Source organism: Nicotiana tomentosiformis, chromosome 9 (assembly GCF_000390325.3).
Source record: "Nicotiana tomentosiformis chromosome 9, ASM39032v3, whole genome shotgun sequence".
In the NCBI taxonomy this organism is placed as follows: Eukaryota; Viridiplantae; Streptophyta; class Magnoliopsida; order Solanales; family Solanaceae; genus Nicotiana; species Nicotiana tomentosiformis.
The window spans coordinates 55,171,230-55,192,211 of record NC_090820.1 but is presented as its reverse complement, the minus strand read 5'-3'; the positions used below and the strand labels follow the sequence as shown (position 1 = coordinate 55,192,211).

General features: G+C 39.0%; 1 protein-coding gene across 2 annotated transcripts; it reads left to right on the top strand.

The window, feature by feature from the left end:
* Positions 1 to 3,168: 3,168 nt before the first annotated feature.
* On the top strand, positions 3,169 to 5,356 carry LOC104117043 (glucan endo-1,3-beta-glucosidase, basic vacuolar). 2 transcript variants are annotated; one of them, XM_009628021.4, is made up of 2 exons: positions 3,169 to 3,329; positions 4,074 to 5,356. In XM_009628021.4, the coding sequence occupies exons 1-2, from the start codon at positions 3,239 to 3,241 to the stop codon at positions 5,093 to 5,095; spliced, it is 1,113 nt and encodes a 370-aa protein (XP_009626316.1). In that variant the 5' UTR covers positions 3,169 to 3,238; the 3' UTR covers positions 5,096 to 5,356. The 2 variants fall into 2 exon arrangements, with proteins under 2 accessions (XP_009626316.1, XP_033517402.1); XM_033661511.2 differs by lacking the exon at positions 3,169 to 3,329 and adding an exon at positions 3,359 to 3,382.
* Positions 5,357 to 20,982: the final 15,626 nt, after the last annotated feature.

Below are 20,982 nucleotides of genomic sequence, written 5' to 3'. Positions count from 1 at the left end.
TTAATTACTTGGTTATTTCTCGTTGCTATTCGTGTCCCCTTTATCTTTACTACTGTTTGTAATCTCGATTCTTTCTGCTATTGGCATTACATTGATATTCCTTCCTTATTAGCTTTATGTCATATCCTGCACAGGTTTACATGTTCGGTAGGTGTCTTGACCTAGTCTCGTCACTACTTTATCGAGGTTAGGCTTGATACTTATTAGGTACCACTGTGGTGTATTCATGCTACGATTCTGCACATTTTGTGCTGAACCAGGTACTTCGGATCGAGTTGGTTTTGAGATTCATGCTTGTGCGGATGGAGACTTCAAGGTACACCTGCTAGACGTTCGCAGGTTCCGAAGTCACCTTCTATTGTAATTATTTCCATTATTTCCTATTAATCCGGAACAATGATGTATTCGTTATATATAATTACTCCTAGAAAGACTTATGACTTGTACTGTCAACTTTGGGATATTGTATCATGTTGAGACTATTGGTTTATTTAGAAATTTCGGGTTCATGTTCAACATCTGTTTAGTAGAATTTATTATCATTTTGGTATGTGTTAGGCTTATCTAGTTTTGGAGACTAGGTGCCATCACGACTTCTTCGGAGGAATTTTGGATCGTGACAGGAAATCATCTTGTATTTATCGTTTCCATTAATAGATCTCCAATAACAAAAGAATGGTTCTTGTACAAATTCTTTAACAAAAAGTCCAAATTTACTCCCTCAACTTTTGATTATGATTAAAAAAGTTTCTTCAAGATTAGGAATGGCAATGAGGCAGAGCAAGTGCAGAGTGGGGCAGGGAAAACTCTAAACGGGGCAGGGCAGGGGAATTTTAAAATGGGGCGAGGCGGGGCAGGACAGGGTAAAACTTAAATTTTGAAGAACTTTAATGGGGCATGGCATGTGTGGGTTTGGTTTGCCGGCTAAAAATTGGGCCGTTAACGAGATGCCTGTGTATAGCATACATGGGCTATTACCATTTGATTTAGTTGCTTAAATTTTTCTACCGTTATGTATGGTTATGACTTGGTTAATGTTTCATTACTTTAAAATTAATTCAAACACTTTTAATATATCTTCATATTTTTAGACCAATAATTTTAGAAATTAAACCAAAATCAAATCAAAATGCTAGAGTTTCAATCATCACAACTTAATTGTATATATCTAGAACAAGATGCTAGTGTAGCTAAAAAGTTGTGAGGGATTAAGTTTTTATTTCTAGTTTATCATGCTATTCATAAGTAAGATGAAGAAATAAAAATGGCAGAGAAGATTTAACTACAAATTTGTTCCAGTTTCTTACATCTATAAATAACGATGACACTCTTCTAAAAAAGACCCTATTCACTGTAAGAAGAAAATTCAGAGAAACTGTTATTTTTAATGATTAAGGGGTTGTTACTGTGGATAGTGGGACAAAAAAAGAAAAAGGTATAGGATAAAAAAAAAACTTAAATAGGGCAGGGCAGGACAAAATTTTGAAAAAAAAGCTAAATGGGGCAGGACAACGCAGGTCAAAATTTTAGCGGGTCAAAGCTTGCCCTGTCCCGGCCCGCCCTGCACTATCCCATTTGCCATCCAAAATTGGAGCTCCCTTAGGGGGCCAAGGGCAAAACTTTTTGCTAAATGGAAAAATATTATACCAAGTGTTTGTAATAGTTACTCAATTTCAATTAACAAAGGGGCAGATTTGACTATTTTGCCCTTATATCTTTTGGTCACAAAAACATAATATATCCCATCCGAAATTCCAAATGGTCCATTATCGGCAAGTAGCTTTCTTTAATTATAGTTAGTTGACAAAACACTATCAAGATATCATTATTATAATAATAACTTCAAAGTCCATCATCTTAGCTGCCTCCTCAGTAGAGCCGCCAGTAAAATAAGACCGATCAAATAAAAGCCGCCATTAAAATAATGAATTTTAGGACTCTCGATTGGCACGTAAGTGCCAAAACTCTTCCAATACTTTGCTGCAACTTGGGGCTGCTAGGTTCTGAGCTTCCAGATATGGGATATTTCTAAGTTTATCTCCTAATTTACATCTCAACTACTATTAAGAAATTAAACAGGTACAGCAAATCATAAAATTTTCCTCTAAAGAAGACAATGAATCCGGTTACTGATTCATTGGCCTTTTCAGAGTCTGCATGCCATATTAACTAAGGGGTTGTTTGGTACAAGAAATAATAATAATAATTTCGGGATAGAATTTGAGATTGTATTTATCTTGTATTTAATTATAAGTATTAGTTAATTTCAGGATAAATTTTACATTAAAATAGTAAAATCAACTATCATATAGAAGGTGGAGTGAAATAGCTAATCCCATAGCCACTCACATAGAATATTCTTATTTATCCCACTATTTTACCAAATGATCGGTTAGTCTTCGTGAGAATCCAGTATCCTCAATAAATGCAGTAAGAAGTTAGAAAATTTTCATTAAATCAATTCATATAATTTAAAAATATTAGATATGGAGCACTTAAGATACAATAAAAGATGTACCGTTAATAATAAAAGATAAGATAGAGTTTTAAATAGGAAAAAAAAAAACGGTTCGAGACACTCTTATGGAAGGCGTTGTCTTCAAAGTAGATTCTCATTCATTGCTCTGGTGCAATAGCAAAATGACATCTTACTCTTAAGATACAGCGAGCCACTCTACAATCTTCTATTGTATACTCAAATGAAAGTTTTAGAGAACTTTCAAATCTCTCAACTACTTTTAAGGGAATTCAAAATACGACCAATATTTATTACTTACTTACTTATAGTTAAATGATATGAATTTTATTTTAAATTTGAATTGAAAATATTAAATTACTTGATTTAATATAAACAATAGATATCGCTAAGTATTTACCACAAACATGGAGATACTACAGAAGATTTTATTATTTGTAACGATGATTAAGCAGCAATTCATCTGGTTGTGCAGGATGAAAGAAAGTAACTAGCTATAATTTCTTTTGTAAAGTCAAGATAGTACGGCACATTTGGAGAAAATATAAAACTTGTACATCATCAAACTCATTTTCTTTTTTCCACAAAATGATCAAGTTGACATGTTAATAGCCAGGTCAGCCGGGGCGGCTCTTAACTTCATTAGCCTACGAATAACAAATACTCCAATAATATTCCACTCGAGTATTTATATTTACACAAGGCTATCTCAATATAAATAGCTCATTGTTCATCTTAATTCTTCCAACAAGTCTTCTCATCATGTCTACCTCAGATAAACATAATACTCCTCAAATGGCTGCTATCACACTGCTAGGATTACTACTTGTTGCCAGCACCATTGAGATAGCAGGTTTCTGGTCAAATATTTGAACTTCCGAGCCAAAAATATTGTCTTATAATTTTGTGGGTGCAAAATCTTAATTTAGTTGATAGTTATTTGCTTATTTTTCTTATCAAATTGCTTGTGTTTTTTTCTCAAATTTACTTGCACTATATTCATTTAGCGATAGTTATTTGCTCTTTTTTCGGGTAACACTCACTCACAAGCTTTTCAAATTTGAGGGGAGGGAGGTGAATCTAAAATTTGAAATTTATGAGTTTAGACTAGTGTCCATTTGATTTATTGGCTAGACGTCTATTAGTTGTATAGTAAATCTTTTAACACATACACCGACCTGAGTCAAAGCTATTAGGTTCGTATTAACACATAACACATATTCCCTCTGTTCTAATTTATGTGACACACTTTCAGTTAGTTGCTTCCAAAAAGAATGATATATTTGATATTTAAAAATATTTTAACTTTAAACTTTTCATTCTCAACTTTTATAACATCACAATATTATGGAACATATTAGACCACAAGTTTCAAATATCTTATAGTCTGTACAAATATTATAGCATGTTTAATACCACAATTTTCACATTTCTTTTTCTTAAACTTTGTGCCGAATCAAATTATGTAACATAAATTAAAATGGTTACATCAGCCCCTAGTGGAGGGGACCTACCATGTCTACTGTAAGTTTTTAACTTTTCAAGAATTACATAATTGATTTAGTTTCTAACACTAATTCTAATTCTTATTGAGCAGGGGCTCAATCAATAGGTGTTTGCTATGGAATGCTAGGCAACAACTTGCCAAATCATTTGGAAGTTATACAGCTCTACAAGTCAAGAAACATAGGAAGACTGAGGCTTTATGATCCAAATCATGGAGCTTTACAAGCATTAAAAGGCTCAAACATTGAAGTTATGTTAGGACTTCCCAATTCAGATGTCAAGCACATTGCTTCCGGAATGGAACATGCAAGATGGTGGGTACAAAAAAATGTTAAAGATTTCTGGCCAGATGTTAAGATTAAGTATATTGCTGTTGGGAATGAAATCAGCCCTGTCACAGGCACATCTTACCTTACCTCATTTCTTACTCCTGCCATGGTAAATATTTACAAAGCAATTGGTGAAGCTGGTTTAGGAAACAACATCAAGGTCTCAACTTCTGTAGACATGACCTTGATTGGAAACTCTTATCCACCATCACAGGGTTCGTTTAGGAACGATGCTAGGTGGTTTACTGATCCAATTGTTGGGTTCTTAAGGGACACACGTGCACCTTTACTCGTTAACATTTACCCCTATTTCAGCTATTCTGGTAATCCAGGGCAGATTTCTCTCCCCTATTCTATTTTTACAGCACCAAATGTGGTAGTACAAGATGGTTCACGCCAATATAGGAACTTATTTGATGCAATGCTGGATTCTGTGTATGCTGCCCTCGAGCGATCAGGAGGGGCATCTGTAGGGATTGTTGTGTCCGAGAGTGGCTGGCCATCTGCTGGTGCATTTGGAGCCACATATGATAATGCAGCAACTTACTTGAGGAACTTAATTCAACACGCTAAAGAGGGTAGCCCAAGAAAGCCTGGACCTATTGAGACCTATATATTTGCCATGTTTGATGAGAACAACAAGAACCCTGAACTGGAGAAACATTTTGGATTGTTTTCCCCCAACAAGCAGCCCAAATATAATCTCAACTTTGGGGTCTCTGGTGGAGTTTGGGACAGTTCAGTTGAAACTAATGCTACTGCTTCTCTCATAAGTGAGATGTGAGATGAGACACTTGAAATCTCTTTACATAAGTATTGCTTAGATGGAAAGCTTAGTAAAAACAAGAGAAATTTATTCTTCATGCAAGACACTAAATAACATTGCACGTCTCTGTAAGTCCTCATGGATTGTTATCCAGAGACGATGCAACTCTGAGTGGTTTTAAATCCCTTTTCTTTGTGATGTTGGTAATTTGGCAAGAAACTTTCTGTAAGTTTGTGAATTTCATGCACCATCAATTATACATCTTTCCATGTTTGATCACATTAGAATTTGGTAATTGCAAAGTTTAGTTATTTATTAATTAGTGTTTTTATCATTTGACTCGATCAATTAATCTTTAATTGGTAAGGCTTGATATATCGGAGCGACTCTTAGGTAGTGGCATTCAACTGATCTTTCTGTTATCCCATGTCTCCGTTAACCCTCATTAGAAATATATTATAATGTCACCTAAATCAGAGGTTTTAGAGCTTCAAAATCGATTGACAACAGTTTTGGAGTTACACTGTGGGTTAGGACATTCTGTTACATTATAAGGTATTTCACGTCGTATCAAGGTCGAATAAAATAATGGTACGCTCTTTCTTATCACAAATTTCTCTCAACTTCTAGACCAATTGAATCTTGTCTCCAATAAGTATTGCTTTTACTCTATGTTTCTCTCTATCAATTCAAGGCTCAAGCCATCAAATCGCTTGGTATTTCTCGCTCCCAATTAACCAATCGAGCTGTTAGCTCTGCTAAAGTCTCATTCTTCAGCTTCTCAAACCACTCAAAGCTTCTCCAACAAAAAAAGTAGAAAAAAACTTTGATCCACATGTAAAACCCCATAACCATGTCATTCGAGTGAAGGAAGGTGCTTGAAATGCAACGAACAAACACGGCTTTGCCACTGCTTGTGATAGGTAAAAGAAAACTTGATCAGATAGTTCGTGCGGGGCATTTCCTACCTCGCCTTTGATCTTAGCTTTAGGCTTGCGAAACTAAGTAGAACCTAAGGCCCCAGCGAATTCGTAAATCTGAGGAGCATGCCACAGCAAAAAGGTTAGCTTTCAGCTAAGAGATCTATTTGATCTTACCCACTAACTAGCTCTGTGTGAATTGTCCATTTCATCAACTCCAAAGGCAGGAAAGAAGACTATTGAGAGAGCAGCAAAAGAGCTCTACTTGCCTAACGAGGGCCTAAAGCCATATTGTTGGCCCGAGTGATTTTGGTTTTGATGATTGTCAAAGGAACACATGAATGAAATAGGTTCATGAACAGTACACATGGCACAGTCAGATTTAAGCAAAATGCATGCATGTGCAAGGGATACGTATAAGTGGCTATATCTGATAATCCCTGAACAAAAATCTTGCATAATCGAAAAGGAGCAAGACTCCTTACTTGAAGAGAACTCTATCCTACATAAGGAAAGAATTAGATATTGAAGTTAACTAGAACTCTTCCACCAAGAAAAAATGAAGCATCAAGTTTCTAGTTAATCCTAATCTTACTAACTCTATATATATCAGTGATGTTCTCTTTTACTTGTGCCGCATATATGCTGAATTTAAGCAAGAATTGAGAGCAAAATAACAAGATATTTTGCAAGTAATTCCTATGTGATTCAAAAGTGTGAACCTAAAGCTACATGAACCAGATAGAAGAACCAGTTCCACGTGTCTATCCTTTATTCTAGTTCAATTATAGTAGGGCTTTTGAGTTTTACCTTTCGGCTTTCTTAGAAGCAAATTGTAATAGGTACTTGTGTTGTATTTTTCAAGTTAGAGTTAAAATGAAACTGTCGCAACAGGGCTGGTTGCTACAAGGATTAGAGGTAATCCTTAGGTTTATAAGAGTTTTGTAAATATTATTGTTTGGCTCAGAGCTATAGTGAAGTTTTGGGAAATAATCGTACTAGGAAGTAGGTTGTGGTTTTTTCAACTTTTGAGCCGGGTGTTCTCCACGTAAAAATACTCGTGTTCTCTACTTTATGCATTATTTATTCCGCAACAATAGATTAGGGAGCCAGGTTCTTCTATAAATTAGTGTAGGCAAAAATTGGACACCACACAAAGCACATCACCTCTTGTGTGGTATTGAAGTATAAAATATTAATTAGTATCGGAAGGGGTTATCCTTGAAGAGGCTAACACATTAGGAAAAGATCAAGTGAGTGCACCACCTGAAAATTGGGAAGGGCAATCCACTGCTAGGTCACCACTCTTCAATGGCCGGTACTACTCTTGGTGGAAAACAAGTATGAGAGATCACATGCAGGCAGAAGACTACAAGCTATGGGACATAATTACTGATGGTCAACTGCCTACTTTGAAGAAAAGTGTTGAAGGAGAGGATATGCCAAAGACAAGAGCTGATTGCAATGGTGAGTACTTGAAGAAGTGGGAGAAGAATGTCAAAACCAAGAAATGACTTGTGTGTGGACTTGGTCTAGATGAGTATAGACGAATCCAAGGCTATTCCACTTCCAAGCAAATATGGGGCACATTACAGGTGGCCCATGAAGGAATAATTCAGGTGAAAAGAGCAAGAGGAACCTTGTTGTTTTCTCAATATTAAAACTTTACCATGAGAGATGGAGAAACCATTTAGGATATGTACATAAGGTTCACTACATTGACAAATAAACTAAAGTCTCTTGGAAGGATTATTCCTGAAGATGAGAGGGTTGAGAAGATATTAACCAGGGTTTTACCAATCACATGGAAAAGCAAGATCACTACCATTCAGGAATCAAAGAATATTGCTACACTTCCTTGGGACGAGTTGATAGGAAATCTCAAGGCTTATGAACTTAGACGGAAAACCATGAAAATAGATGTGCCTAATAAGGAAAGGAGTTTGGAACTCAGAATTACTGAAGGTTAGTATTTGAGTCCTAACCATCCTAGCCAGGTTGTCTTACATCCCCCTCAAGCTGGAGGTAGGGTGGCCAACAACACTTAGCTTGGTTCGTGCATCGAAAACTGAAATTTTGGTAAAGGTTTGGTGAAGATGTCTGCTATTTGCCGTAATGAACGGACAAATTTGGTCACCATGGCACCTTGCACAACCTTTTCCTAAATGAAATGATAATCAAGTTCGACATGCTTGGTATAAGTATGTAGCACTGGATTAGCTATCAAATGTAAAGGACTGATGTTATATGTGAAGAGCGATGGAGGTTGATATAATGAGATACCAACGTCTTTCAACAAGTAGGTGATCCATGTCAAGTCTGCTGCTAGAGATGCTAAAGAGCAATTTTCATCTTCCACACTAGACTTGGCGACTGTATGTTGTTTCTTTGAGGACCAGCTAATGCAATTTGTTCCAAGGAAAGCACAAATTCATGATGTGGATCGTCTGGTAATGGGGCGTCCAGCCCAATCAACATCAAAACACCCAACTAGATTGAGATATGATTGGGCAGATAGGCGCAGACCTAAGTCTAGAGTCCCATCAATATAGCGAAGCACCCTTTTGATTCTAGTCCAATGGACATCAGTAGGATGCCGCATGAATTGGCAGAGCAAGTTAACAACATGAGAAATCTCAGGTTGAGTTAGCATCAGATACTACAAGGCTCCAACCAAGCTGCGATATTCAAAAGCCTTGACAGGAGGACCAGTGAAGTCATTAAGATGATGTTTCAGGGAGAGAGGAGTGGGACGAGCTCGAGCAGTGATCATATCTGTGCGTTGAAGAATGTCATTAGCATGCTTTTTCTGACTGTGGAAGAGGCCATTTTTATCGCGATGGACCTCAATGACAAGAAAATAATTAAGAGTGCCCAAGTCGTTCATGGCAAAATGGGATTGCAGTCGATGTATAAGCTTAGATAAGAGGAAGGAATTTCTGCAAGTTAAGATAATATCATCAGCATACAGGAGGAGCAATAGAGTACCTTCTGAGGAATGTAGAATAAATAAAGAGGAATCTGCCTTGCTATAGAGAAATCCAAGGTGAAGAAGATACGAGCTAAACTTGTGAAACCATGCCTTTGGTGCTTGCCTGAGGCAGTAGAAGGCCTTCTTGAGAAGGCAAACATGATTGGGAAAGATAGGATCTCGAATGCCAGGTGGTTGTTTCGTAAACACTGTCTCTTTGAGATTGCCATGTAAAAATGCATTCTTGACATCTAGTTGTTTGATTTCCCAATTCAAAGTGATGGCAATAGATAAAACAATCCGGATTGTGGAGGCCTTCACAATTGGACTGAAGGTATCCTCGAAATCTATTCCTTCAATTTGATTATATCCTTTAGAAACCAAGCGAGATTTAAATCTTTCCATAGAGTCATCGGCATGAAATTTCATTTGGTACACCCAGCGCAAGCCAACCACATTCATGTCAGGTTTTCTTGGTAGTAATATCTGGGTTTCATTAGAACGAAGAGCTTGGAGCTTGTCATGCATTGCAGAAAACCTATGAGGCTTAGATAGAGCTGATTTAATGGTCTTAGGTTCAGTAGTGTCAAGATGAGAATTGGTAGCAAGAAATAGTGATTGAAAGGTGGGGTTTTGGATAACACTGGTCTTTTTCCGTGTGAGAATGTGATGTGTGTTATCTGATGGTTGAGTTGTAGTGGTGTATGGATTATTAGGAAAAGGTGGTAGTTCTATAAAAGGATCATTACCTGGAAAGACGGATATATTGGGGCTAGAGGTGTTTGCTGCTGAACTAGAGCTAGATAAGGTACTGTTGGGGTTATGTCAACCTGGTGTGGCTGTTGGTGTTTGCTCAAAAGGCATATCAAAAGCATCACTAGGTGCTGGAGGATCGAGCACTTTAGGTTGAGTTGTTGTAGTAGGTTGGTTGGAGGCTATTGTGTCTTCCTATAAAAGGGTACTACTAGGTGATCCTATTATGTTATGTTCTTGAAGCTCTTCATCAACAAATTGTACTTGTGGGTGCGTTAGAAATTCCTAGAAAGTAGTAAAATAAATGCTACTTGAATTTGCAGATAGATCATCATCAGAAGATACATAAGGCAATTTGAGTTTATCAAAGATTACATGACGTGAGATGAAAACTTTCCTTGATTGGGGATGATAACATCTAAACGCTTTGTGAAGTAAGCTTTATCCTATGAGTACACATGGAAATATTTTTGGTTGAAACTTACTCTTATTTTGTCCCTTGAGGTAAGGAAAGCATCGGCACCCGAAGACCTTTAAGGTATTGTAGTCAGGATGTTTTCCATGTAATGTAGAGAATGGAGACTGCATACTCAAAGTAGAAGTAGGCATTTTATTAATGAGAAAAATATCAAAGTCATGCTAGTTTCAACGATGTGCCTATGTTTCCTTTCTGCTACTCTGTTCTGTTTGGGAGTAAGTGGGCATAAAATTTGTCTCTGAACACCATTTTGAGCCAAGTAATTGATGAAAGCTAGACTACTGAATTCTTCTCCACCATCACACCAAAACACCTTAAGCTTTCTTGATAATCGATTTTCTACTAATATTTGAAAGGCTATAAATATAGATAGAAAATCATATTTTCTCTTCAACGGATAAAACTAAGTAAATCGTGTGCTATCATCAATAAATATGACATAATATTTTATTTCTTGAGATGATGCAATAGGAGCAGATCCCCGTAAATTACAATGCACTTTAGCTAATGGCTCAATTTATCTTTTATTTGACATTTGAAAGGGTGGCTTACAACTTTTTCCCATTTGACAAATAATACAAATAGAAAAATCTTTATTTCATCTTTTGACATCAATAATTTTATTGCTATGTAAAAAACTAATAACTCTTGAATGCGGGTGCCCTAATATTTGATGCCATATTGTATCTGAGTTCTTCTCTTCTTTCGTAGTTGTCAACGCCTCATGTAAATATCCTTTCAAAGTGTACAAGTCAAGCCTTCTATTCCCTTTTGCCAGAATTATTCACATTCTCTTGTCCTTTACAATAAAACATCTGTCAGTAAAATTGAGAGAGCAAGGATTATCGGTAACAAGTTTACTAACAGAAATAAGATTTTTTCTAAGTTCAGGCACCACAAAAATATCCTTTAAATGTAGATTCTTTTCAATATTTTTGTCTCCTATGTGTGTGATAGGTAATTTATCACCATTACCTCTCAATGGAGAAGAATTCGTAAGTATACCTGGAGAGTTCACCATGTGATTGTCATGCTGATCGCTAAGAGTCGTAGCTTCTAAGGCTTGTGGTACTTCTTGTTGTGCTTGGTAAAAATAATCCCATCTATAGAAGCAAGAAAGTGCGGATTGGTTGTTTCTCCCACATATTTGACAAGGATTGTTTTTTTGACTCTCTTTTGGCTGACTGTAGCCAGATTGCATACCAAATTGCTGCATACTTAACTGTCCAGGTTGTGCATTATACCATCTTTGGTTAAAACCTCCCCTATTTCCTCTTCCTCTAAAGGAGTTACCACGACCACGTCCTCGTATTTTTGTTGTCAAGGGTGGTTTATGCAGATTGTTCCTCTCCATCCTCTCGCATATAAAACCCTCTAAGTGCATTCACAAATTGGCTAAAGGTAGGGTAGGGTGGTTTTCCCAACATCACAGTGCGAAGGGTCTTTTATTTGCTTCCAAGATATTTAGAAAAATTAATTACTTTGCTATCTTCATCGAGTGGTTTGTGGATAGCCATAAGACTATCACATATTCCATTAATCTCCTTAATGTATTCATCAATAGATTTGGTCCCTAGTTTCATAGTTTGAAGTTGTTGCTTCAACTGAAACTCCTTATCCTTGTTTGCTTGTAGGTAGGTATTCTCAAGACAATCTCATATTTGTTTTGCATTCGAACATTGCCAACGACCCAAAATCCACTATAGGTCGTGATGGCGCCTAACACCGCCGTCAGGCAAGCCAATGGTGATTGATCAACTTAATTACTCATTTTAGTATTTTAAAATCATAATTTTTCATTAATAAAATAGTATAAAATCTAATTTATGGGTAAATGATAATATTTACACAACTACAATTATGAACAACCCGTAGGAATCACAAAAACCTGGTGTCACAAGTACATGAGTATTTTCTAAGGAGTACAATAATAATACAATGTTTGTCCAGAATGTAAATAAGACACGATAAAATAAATAGTACGATGGAGACTCGTTGGACTTCGATGCGTAGCCTGAGCTGCAGCTCACATAAAATCTCCTCAACAGATGCGCCTACACGCCAAGATGATAACTGAATAAACTTGTTAGATCCTTCACATTTAGTGCAAAAGTGCAACATGAGTACGTAAATCAACGCGTACCCAGTAAGTATCTAGCCTAACCCCAAAAAAGTGGTGACGAGAGATCGACATTGATACTTACTAGACGTCTAATAAAATAATATGCTAACTCATAACAGATATGAAGTGCACATCAATAGTGGACTAAATCTGTAAATTTCATAATTCTCCAATTATTCCTTTTAAAGTATAAATTTCTCGATCTTGTATTCTATCTTAATAGTTCAGAAAATGCCAAGTGTCAATATTAAATAAATAAGGAGTACCACAAAATACTGGGCATCAATGGAAGGTCTATCTCGTGAATATTCGGACTAATAGCGATATAACGTACAATTCTGCAGAGGTCGTTCGGCCCGATCTAGAATAGTGTGTACACTGCCGAGGGTCGTGCGACACGAACCATAGATGCATCTATATACGGTCGAGGCGTTCGGCCCGCTCCACAAGAAAGGAAGGAAGTTACCGAATTACGAGACCATATTTACAATACAGTACGTGAGCACATAACGAATATAATATTTACGCTTCTCAAATAACTCACCCACAACTCAAAGTATTAAGGCTCAGCCTATTATACATATATTTATTTCTAAATCAAATTTAGATATAACTTTAATTAATTAAGCCAGCAGGACGAGTTCAAATAATTCAATTATTACATGATAAAGTCCTAAGTCTACCCGGACATAAACATGCTTTAGCTATGTACAGACTCTCGTCACCTCGTGCATACGTAGCGCCCACAACTAGTTGCACATAACAATAAATATCACCTAGGGGTAGTTTCCCCCTTACAAGGTTAGACAGGAGACGTACCTCGCACCGAAGTTCCATAACCGGCTCCAACGCCACTCAAACACCTCAACCCGATGCTCGTCTCTTCAAAACTAGTCAAACAACGTGCAAACCAATCAAAATATACCCCAATACGTATAATTTAACAATTTATAATGATTCCCAGCTTCGCTCAAAGGCTAACAAAGCCAACCCTCGGGCCCATGCGCCCGGATTTCGAAAATATTTAAAGATAAACTTTACCCATAACACCACGAACTCAAATATATAATTTATTCCTAATTCCATGTCCAATTTCGTGGTCAAAAATTCAAAAATACCAAATTCTAGGTTTTCTACCAAAATTCTAATTTTTTACTAATTTCCATGTTTAAATCCATATATAAACCATGTATTTAACTAGTAATAGGTGGGAATCACTAACCTTGTGTGGCTTGCTGAAAATCTCCTCAAAATGGCTCTCCATATTCGGCCAACCCAAGTGAAAAATGAATAAAGATGGGCCAAATCCCATTCTTAAAATAACTCTGCCCAGCGACATTTTCACATCTGCGGTACACTTGGCCGCTTCTGCAGCACAAAGTCCGCTTCTACGGCACAAAGTCCGCTTCTGCGGCTCCCTTCAGGCCCCTTAACCTCAGTATCTGCGGCCCCTCCAGCGCTTCTATACCTTCGCTTCTGCGATGTTTCATCCGCAGGTGCGGTTCTTCTTATGTCGAATTCGACCACAATTGCGATCCCAGCCTCCCCCAGCAAGGTTTGCATCTGCGCTCCAATGGTCGCATCTGCGATCACGCAGGTGCGGAAATTTTTTTGCACCTACGACCTCAACCAGTTCACTCTCAGCCGTTTTTGCGGCGCGAACCTCACTTCTGCGATGTCGCTTATGCGACCCATATTCCGCAGAAGTGATCGAACTAGCAACCAGAAAATTCCAGCATTCCCTTAGTCCAAAAATCGATCTGTTAACCATCCGGAATCCACCCAGGACCCTCGAAACCTTAACCAATTATGCTAACGCATCCCAAAACACATTACATACTTAGTCGAGACCTCAAATCATACCAAACAACGTCGAAACTACGAATTGACGATCGAAATCCTTCTTAAACTTTTGAACTTTCAAACTTCGACGAACACATCCGATTCATATCAAAACGTTATGAAATGACTCCAAACTTTGCACACAGGTCATAAATCACAATACAAACCTATTACGTGGCTTGGAATCCCAAATGGACATCGATAACACCAAAGCCCACTCCAAACCAAACTTACGAAATTCTTAAGCTTTCAAAATTTAAACTTCCCATAATAAGCGCCGAAATGCTCCTGGCTGATCCGATACTCAACCCGAATATACGCCCAAGTCCGAAATCATCATATGAACCTATTGAAACCTTCAAATCCCGATTCTGAGGTCGTTTACTCAAAAGTGAAACCTTAGTCAATTCTCCCAACTTAAAGATTCCGAAATTAGAATTTTCCTTCCAAATCAACTCCGAACTTACCGAAATTAAATTTCGACCATGCGTACAAGTCATAATACCTTAAGTGAAGCTACTGAAGGCCTCAAACCGCCGAACACCGTATTAAAGATCAAAACGACCGGTCGGGTCGTTACATTCTCCTCCACTTAAACATACGTTCATCCTCGAATGTGCTAAGAGTTGTTGCAGAGTGATCCAAAGTCACTGTTTAACACCTTAAGCACCTTCCCGTGCCACCACAACCTAGTGGAGCACATTAGCTCAAGCTAGACTGAAGATCCTCCCTATAACCTTAGCTAACAAGCTTTAGAACCAATTCCAACTTCCAGATTTCTTTACAAGACCTGATTCTAACACACGAACACAGTATCAATCAACAAACACTGTACCAAAACACGATCATGAACCTATGTTGAAATCACACCATGCACCACGTAAGTTGGTTGCCCATAATAACATCCTCCGACCACACTAGCTAGAATTTCATGAATCTGATGCCCGCAATACATCTCATGATGCATATAAGTCCTGTTCCAACCTTCGATTACTGCCACGACAGTAGAGATGTGTAGAAACTAATAACCCCATGCCGAATCAACAAATTATAGAGTCTCTCCTCTTGACAAGGACTATTACCTCATTCTGACTTAATAACAATATTTGCTCTTAAATATACCTTATGTAAATCTGATTGCACTAATCACATGTCCAATAACCTCATCTTACCCAGTACAAGCTGCTTGGGCAATAAGCCACCTCAAACACCGTCCAGAATCTCATATGACACCATCAAAGCGCCAACAAGCTACAAACTCGAAGGTGATATACAAGGAAAAATGAACTCTGGAAAAATAACTGCCCAACCCGCGTAACAAATAAAACGGCCGAAGAGATGCTATGAACCTACCTCAGGGATGAAAAACAAGGCACACAAAAATAAGTGTAAGGAATTATGCTTAACATCTCATTGTTGTGGCGTGCAACCCGGTCCAAACATGACAATGTTATGGTATGCAACCCGATCCAAACAATATACCCGTGGTGGCATGCCACCCGATCCGCACATAACAATCACGAAGAAAACACACATCAAGCCGTAACGCTTATACTTACGAAATGCCCGAATATCGACCACAAGCACGCCAATTGCATAATACAAATCCTAGGGAGACGGATAGCGCCATACGCTACGAAACCCAAGAACAACTAGGCTGCAATAAATGACCTGCATCTCGAGAGCCTTCCTGCTCACATAACACCACAAACTACACGGGACCTCAACACATGTACGAATAATCAAACCGTCTCACAACCCACATGGCACAATAGAGATTTGCATGGAATAGCTGACGACGGGAATAACATCCAATGCCCGATGACTCCTCCGTAGCAATGCTATGATGCATGAACACATCTGACCTAACGTAGAGCGCATATTCCTATTAGGCCCACCAACGGACCTCAAACCGATTCTGATCCTACCATAGTGGGCCAATAACTTTCTAAGGATACACGATGGCCCCATTCATGACACACACGAGAAGCCGTCCACTCCAGACCAAACTCCCACAGTTTACAACCAAAGGAATAGAGCGCCTTCCAAGCATAAACTCTCACATTAACGATAATACCAAAATCTCCGTACTGGGTTTCAATCTTTAACAATCACATGACTAACATGTCACACTCATACAAATCTCCCCGTGGGGTACGCTCCCACGACCTTCCGCACTAGGTAGCAAAGTTTGTACCTCCATACCACCAACCGTACTAATTCTGTTAAGCAAATCAAGAACACGCAAATCAATACACAATGCTCCTTCCATAGAACACCATTCCCAGGCGACACTAGGGTAATGTCAGCTTACTCTAAACATCTAAATTCTTCCCGGCTCATCCAAGCTCGTGACATTCTTGTCAACACCAAACCGCCACCTTGATTCTCAACTTTGAAATTCCCATGCCGCTCACTGCATCTATCATGCCACTACGCGAGAATACAAGAATTCATCATAACCCATGAACTACTAGTAGAATAAACAGTTCATAGGCTAGAAACCTTTCACTTAGCTCATTTTAGAAGAACCAATGCAACACGCAACTGAATTCCCAAACTGCAGAAAATACAAACCTCAAATCATGATCTAAACCGTCATGACTCTTCTGGAATCCATTTACATAACAAGGTCATTTGAATCAAATACCTCCCAGATCAATCAAGTTATGGTGGCTGTCAAGCCCGCACATACAACCATAAACCATATGTATATGGTTTATACAGCGTGTGAAGTTATACAGCGTAAGTTGGTTGCCCATAATAACATCCTCCGACCACACTAGCTAGAATTTCATGAATCTGATGCCCGCAATACATCTCATGACGCATATAAGTCCTGTTCCAACCTTCGATTACTGCCACGACAGTAGAGATGTGTAGAAACTAATAACCCCATGCCGAATCAACAAATTATAGAGTCTCTCCTCTTGACAAGGACCATTACCTCATTCTGACTTAATAACAATATTTGCTCTTAAATATACCTTATGTAAATCTGATTGCACTAATCACATGTCCAATAACCTCATCTTACCCAGTACAAGCTGCTCGGGCAATAAGCCACCTCAAACACCGTCCAGAATCTCATATGACACCATCAAAGCGCCAACAAGCTACAAACTCGAAGGTGATATACAAAGAAAAATGAACTCTGGAAAAATAACTGCCCAACCCGCGTAACAAATAAAACGGCCGAAGAGATGCTATGAACCTACCTCAGGGATGAAAAACAAGGCACACAAAAATAAGTGTAAGGAATTATGCTTAACATCTCACTGTTGTGGCGTGCAACCCGGTCCAAACATGACAATGTTATGGTATGCAACCCGATCCAAACAATATACCCGTGGTGGCATGCCACCCGATCCGCACATAACAATCACGAAGAAAACACACATCAAGCCGTAACGCTTATACTTACGAAATGCCCGAATATCGACCACAAGCACGCCAATTGCATAATACAAATCCTAGGGAGACGGATAGCGCCATACGCTACGAAACCCAAGAACAACTAGGGTGCAATAAATGACCTGCATCTCGAGAGTCTTCTTGCTCACATAACACCACAAACTACACGGGACCTCAACACATGTACGAATAATCAAACCGTCTCACAACCCACATGGCACAATAGAGATTTGCATGGAATAGCTGACGACGGGAATAACATCCAATGCCCGATGACTCCTCCGTAGCAATGCTATGATGCATGAACACATCTGACCTAACGTAGAGCGCATATTCCTATTAGGCCCACCAACGGACCTCAAACCGATTCTGATCCTACCATAGTGGGCCAATAACTTTCTAAGGATCCACAATGGCCCCATTCATGACACACACGAGAAGCCGTCCACTCCAGACCAAACTCCCACAGTTAACAACCAAAGGAATAGAGCGCCTTCCAAGCATAAACTCTCACATTAACGATAATACCAAAATCTCCGTACTGGGTTTCAATCTTTAACAATCACATGACTAACATGTCACACTCATACAAATCTCCCCGTGGGGTACGCTCCCACGACCTTCCGCACTAGGTAGCAAAGTCTGTACCTCCATACCACCAACCGTACTAATTCTGTTAAGCAAATCAAGAACACGCAAATCAATACACAATGCTCCTTCCATAGAACACCATTCCCAGGCGACACTAGGGTAATGTCAGCTTACTCTAAACATCTAAATTCTTCCCGGCTCATCCAAGCTCGTGACTTTCTTGTCAACACCAAACCGCCACCTTGATCCTCAACTTTGAAATTCCCATGCCGCTCACTGCATCTATCATGCCACTACGCGAGAATACAAGAATTCATCATAACCCATGAACTACTAGTAGAATAAACAGTTCATAGGCTAGAAACCTTTCACTTAGCTCATTTTAGAAGAACCAATGCAACACGCAACTGAATTCCCAAACTGCAGAAAATACAAACCTCAAATCGTGATCTAAACCGTCATGACTCTTCTGGAATCCATTTACACAACAAGGTCATTTGAATCAAATACCTCCCAGATCAATCAAGTTGTGGTGGCTGTCAAGCCCACACATACAACCATAAACCACATGTATAACTTCACACGCTGAAGGAATTGATCATTGCCACAATCATGCTGATTCAACCATTACTAATTGACCCAACTTCCTCCAGTTTACTCCCGACTTGACTTAGAAATGATAATAGCTCCATTCAAAAATGTAACAAACCAAATCTGCACTCATCCCGAGTGACCCGTATCACGAGACCACATTGTCTCAATACTCATGAACCATCTCATACCCTCTTTATGTGCACAATAGCATCTCCAACTGGTACACCTATTCTGCAAGACCTTTCGCGAATCCGAAGCTATTTCTTCCTCTCCTCCACTACTACACTGCATACCCGATGATAACATAGAACATTCCAAGTCATGTTTGTAATCCACTATGAAAACTCGATCCTTAACCACAAAACAGACCTGAAGTTCTCAGACACTGTACTTTAATTCTTGAACCCACTAGGACCATTGTTGAGAGTCACCCACTCTGACCTGATCCCGAATATAACTGTTAGCACATGAACACACTCTCAAAAAAGCAACCAGCTGAATTCTTTTCCTTGTACATTACAGCCACCAGAAGCAGAAACTCGGAGTCTCCCCAAAACCTGCTCCTCAATCGATAAGGCGAAGTATAGCACACATTCATCAAGCTCCTTTCTCGAATTACTCCTAATATTTTGTTTTCTTAGTCATAACTAATCCACCAACACATCGATAACCAGAAACCGCACAAGCAGACAACTACGTGATCCAATCGTAAATGGTGGGGCTCCCCCACTTAAATTTAAGCTACCATCACATAATGTAGAGCCCACAACGATTCCTCCTTCTCAATTACCATGATCTCGTACCACTAACCCGCCAAATTTCTCAAAGTCTTTTGTTAAGCCTTTCATGAACATTTTGAATCATCAGTCACAATCACATATTCGACCTCTCACCAGGTAGCAAGTAGTATTCTTCGTAGAAACTTTAAGCTACCATCACATAATATAGAGCCCACAACGATTCCTCCTTCTCAATTACCATGATCTCGTACCGTTAACCCGCCAAATTTCTCGAAGTCTTTTGTTAAGCCTTTTATGAACATTCTGAATCATCCGTCACAATCATATATTCGACCTCTCACCAGGTAGCAAGTAGTATTCTTTGTAGAAGCTTCATCAACATCATGCACCTGCTAACTTGCTCACGGGAGATAACCCACCGGTGGAATTCCATGCCGGCATCTTCCAACGGCGTTGCATTGGTTACAACTACTACAAAATCAGTTAACCCTCCCAAGCCTACGCTCGTCCACCAGCTGTACAAGTCTTTTCATTCCCCATTGACATCGACTGAAAGTCCAACAATATGATCCAAACTCGAAGCCATGTTGCATCCCAAAACTATACTCAAGTTTTCACATCCCTCTTCATTTTAAGCAAACTCCTTCCTGCCATATCTAATCTTCCTCCATACAGTAGCCACCATCCCAAATAAAATCCGTAGACCAAATCACCTTCCATCACGATTCCCAAATCGTTCTACACTTTCTCAAGGCACGCGACTATCCTACCGCCGAATCCATATGCTAATCTGCCACTCTTACTTCGGTTAAACTATCTCTTTTAAGCAACTTCTCGACATCTTCTTTCCATACTTGATCTGCTAGCAATTCAACCACCACGAGACACCTCCCACCATGTCCTTCCTCATCCTTCGCTACCCAAATGCCGCCTCAAATCAAAACCCATCTCCGTAGCACCTGACCAACTCTAAACCTACTGGAAGATCATATTTCTCGAGCCATCAACATTAGAATTACCAATTCGATTCGGAACCGCTATACACCGCTATCTCTGACAACCGCTTCTTAGGCTCTATTCCACCACACTCTGCGAATGCAAAAATCAAAGAAGACTATAACACGGGCGAACGTTAACGTGTTCCAACAAGGACGATGATACCAAATCACAAATGAGAATTCCAACACGCTCGAAAATACCAAGTCTCATCACTTCATCAACCAAGGCCTGAACATTTATAGTCCGATTGCCATTCCTTTGCTGGAATTAAATGTTGAACCTCTAAATCATGCACTAAAAAATCCTCCTTTCAAGTCATTCACTGTCTCGACACATAAGCGAGCACCCTACCATTACCTCGGCACTGTGCAATAACAACGCATGAACATCATAGCAATCCGTGCATAGCTTCAAAACCATAGGAAGTACAGATCCTGAATTGAAATGACATAACACCCTTCCGTAAGGTGACGATAATATC

Coding starts and splice junctions, on each gene's coding strand:
- LOC104117043 (XM_009628021.4), top strand. CDS start 3,239: ATGTCTACCTCAGATAAACATAATACTCCTCAAATGGCTGCTATCACA. Junction 3,330..4,073: donor CAGCACCATTGAGATAGCAG/GTTTCTGGTCAA, acceptor CTTATTGAGCAG/GGGCTCAATCAATAGGTGTT.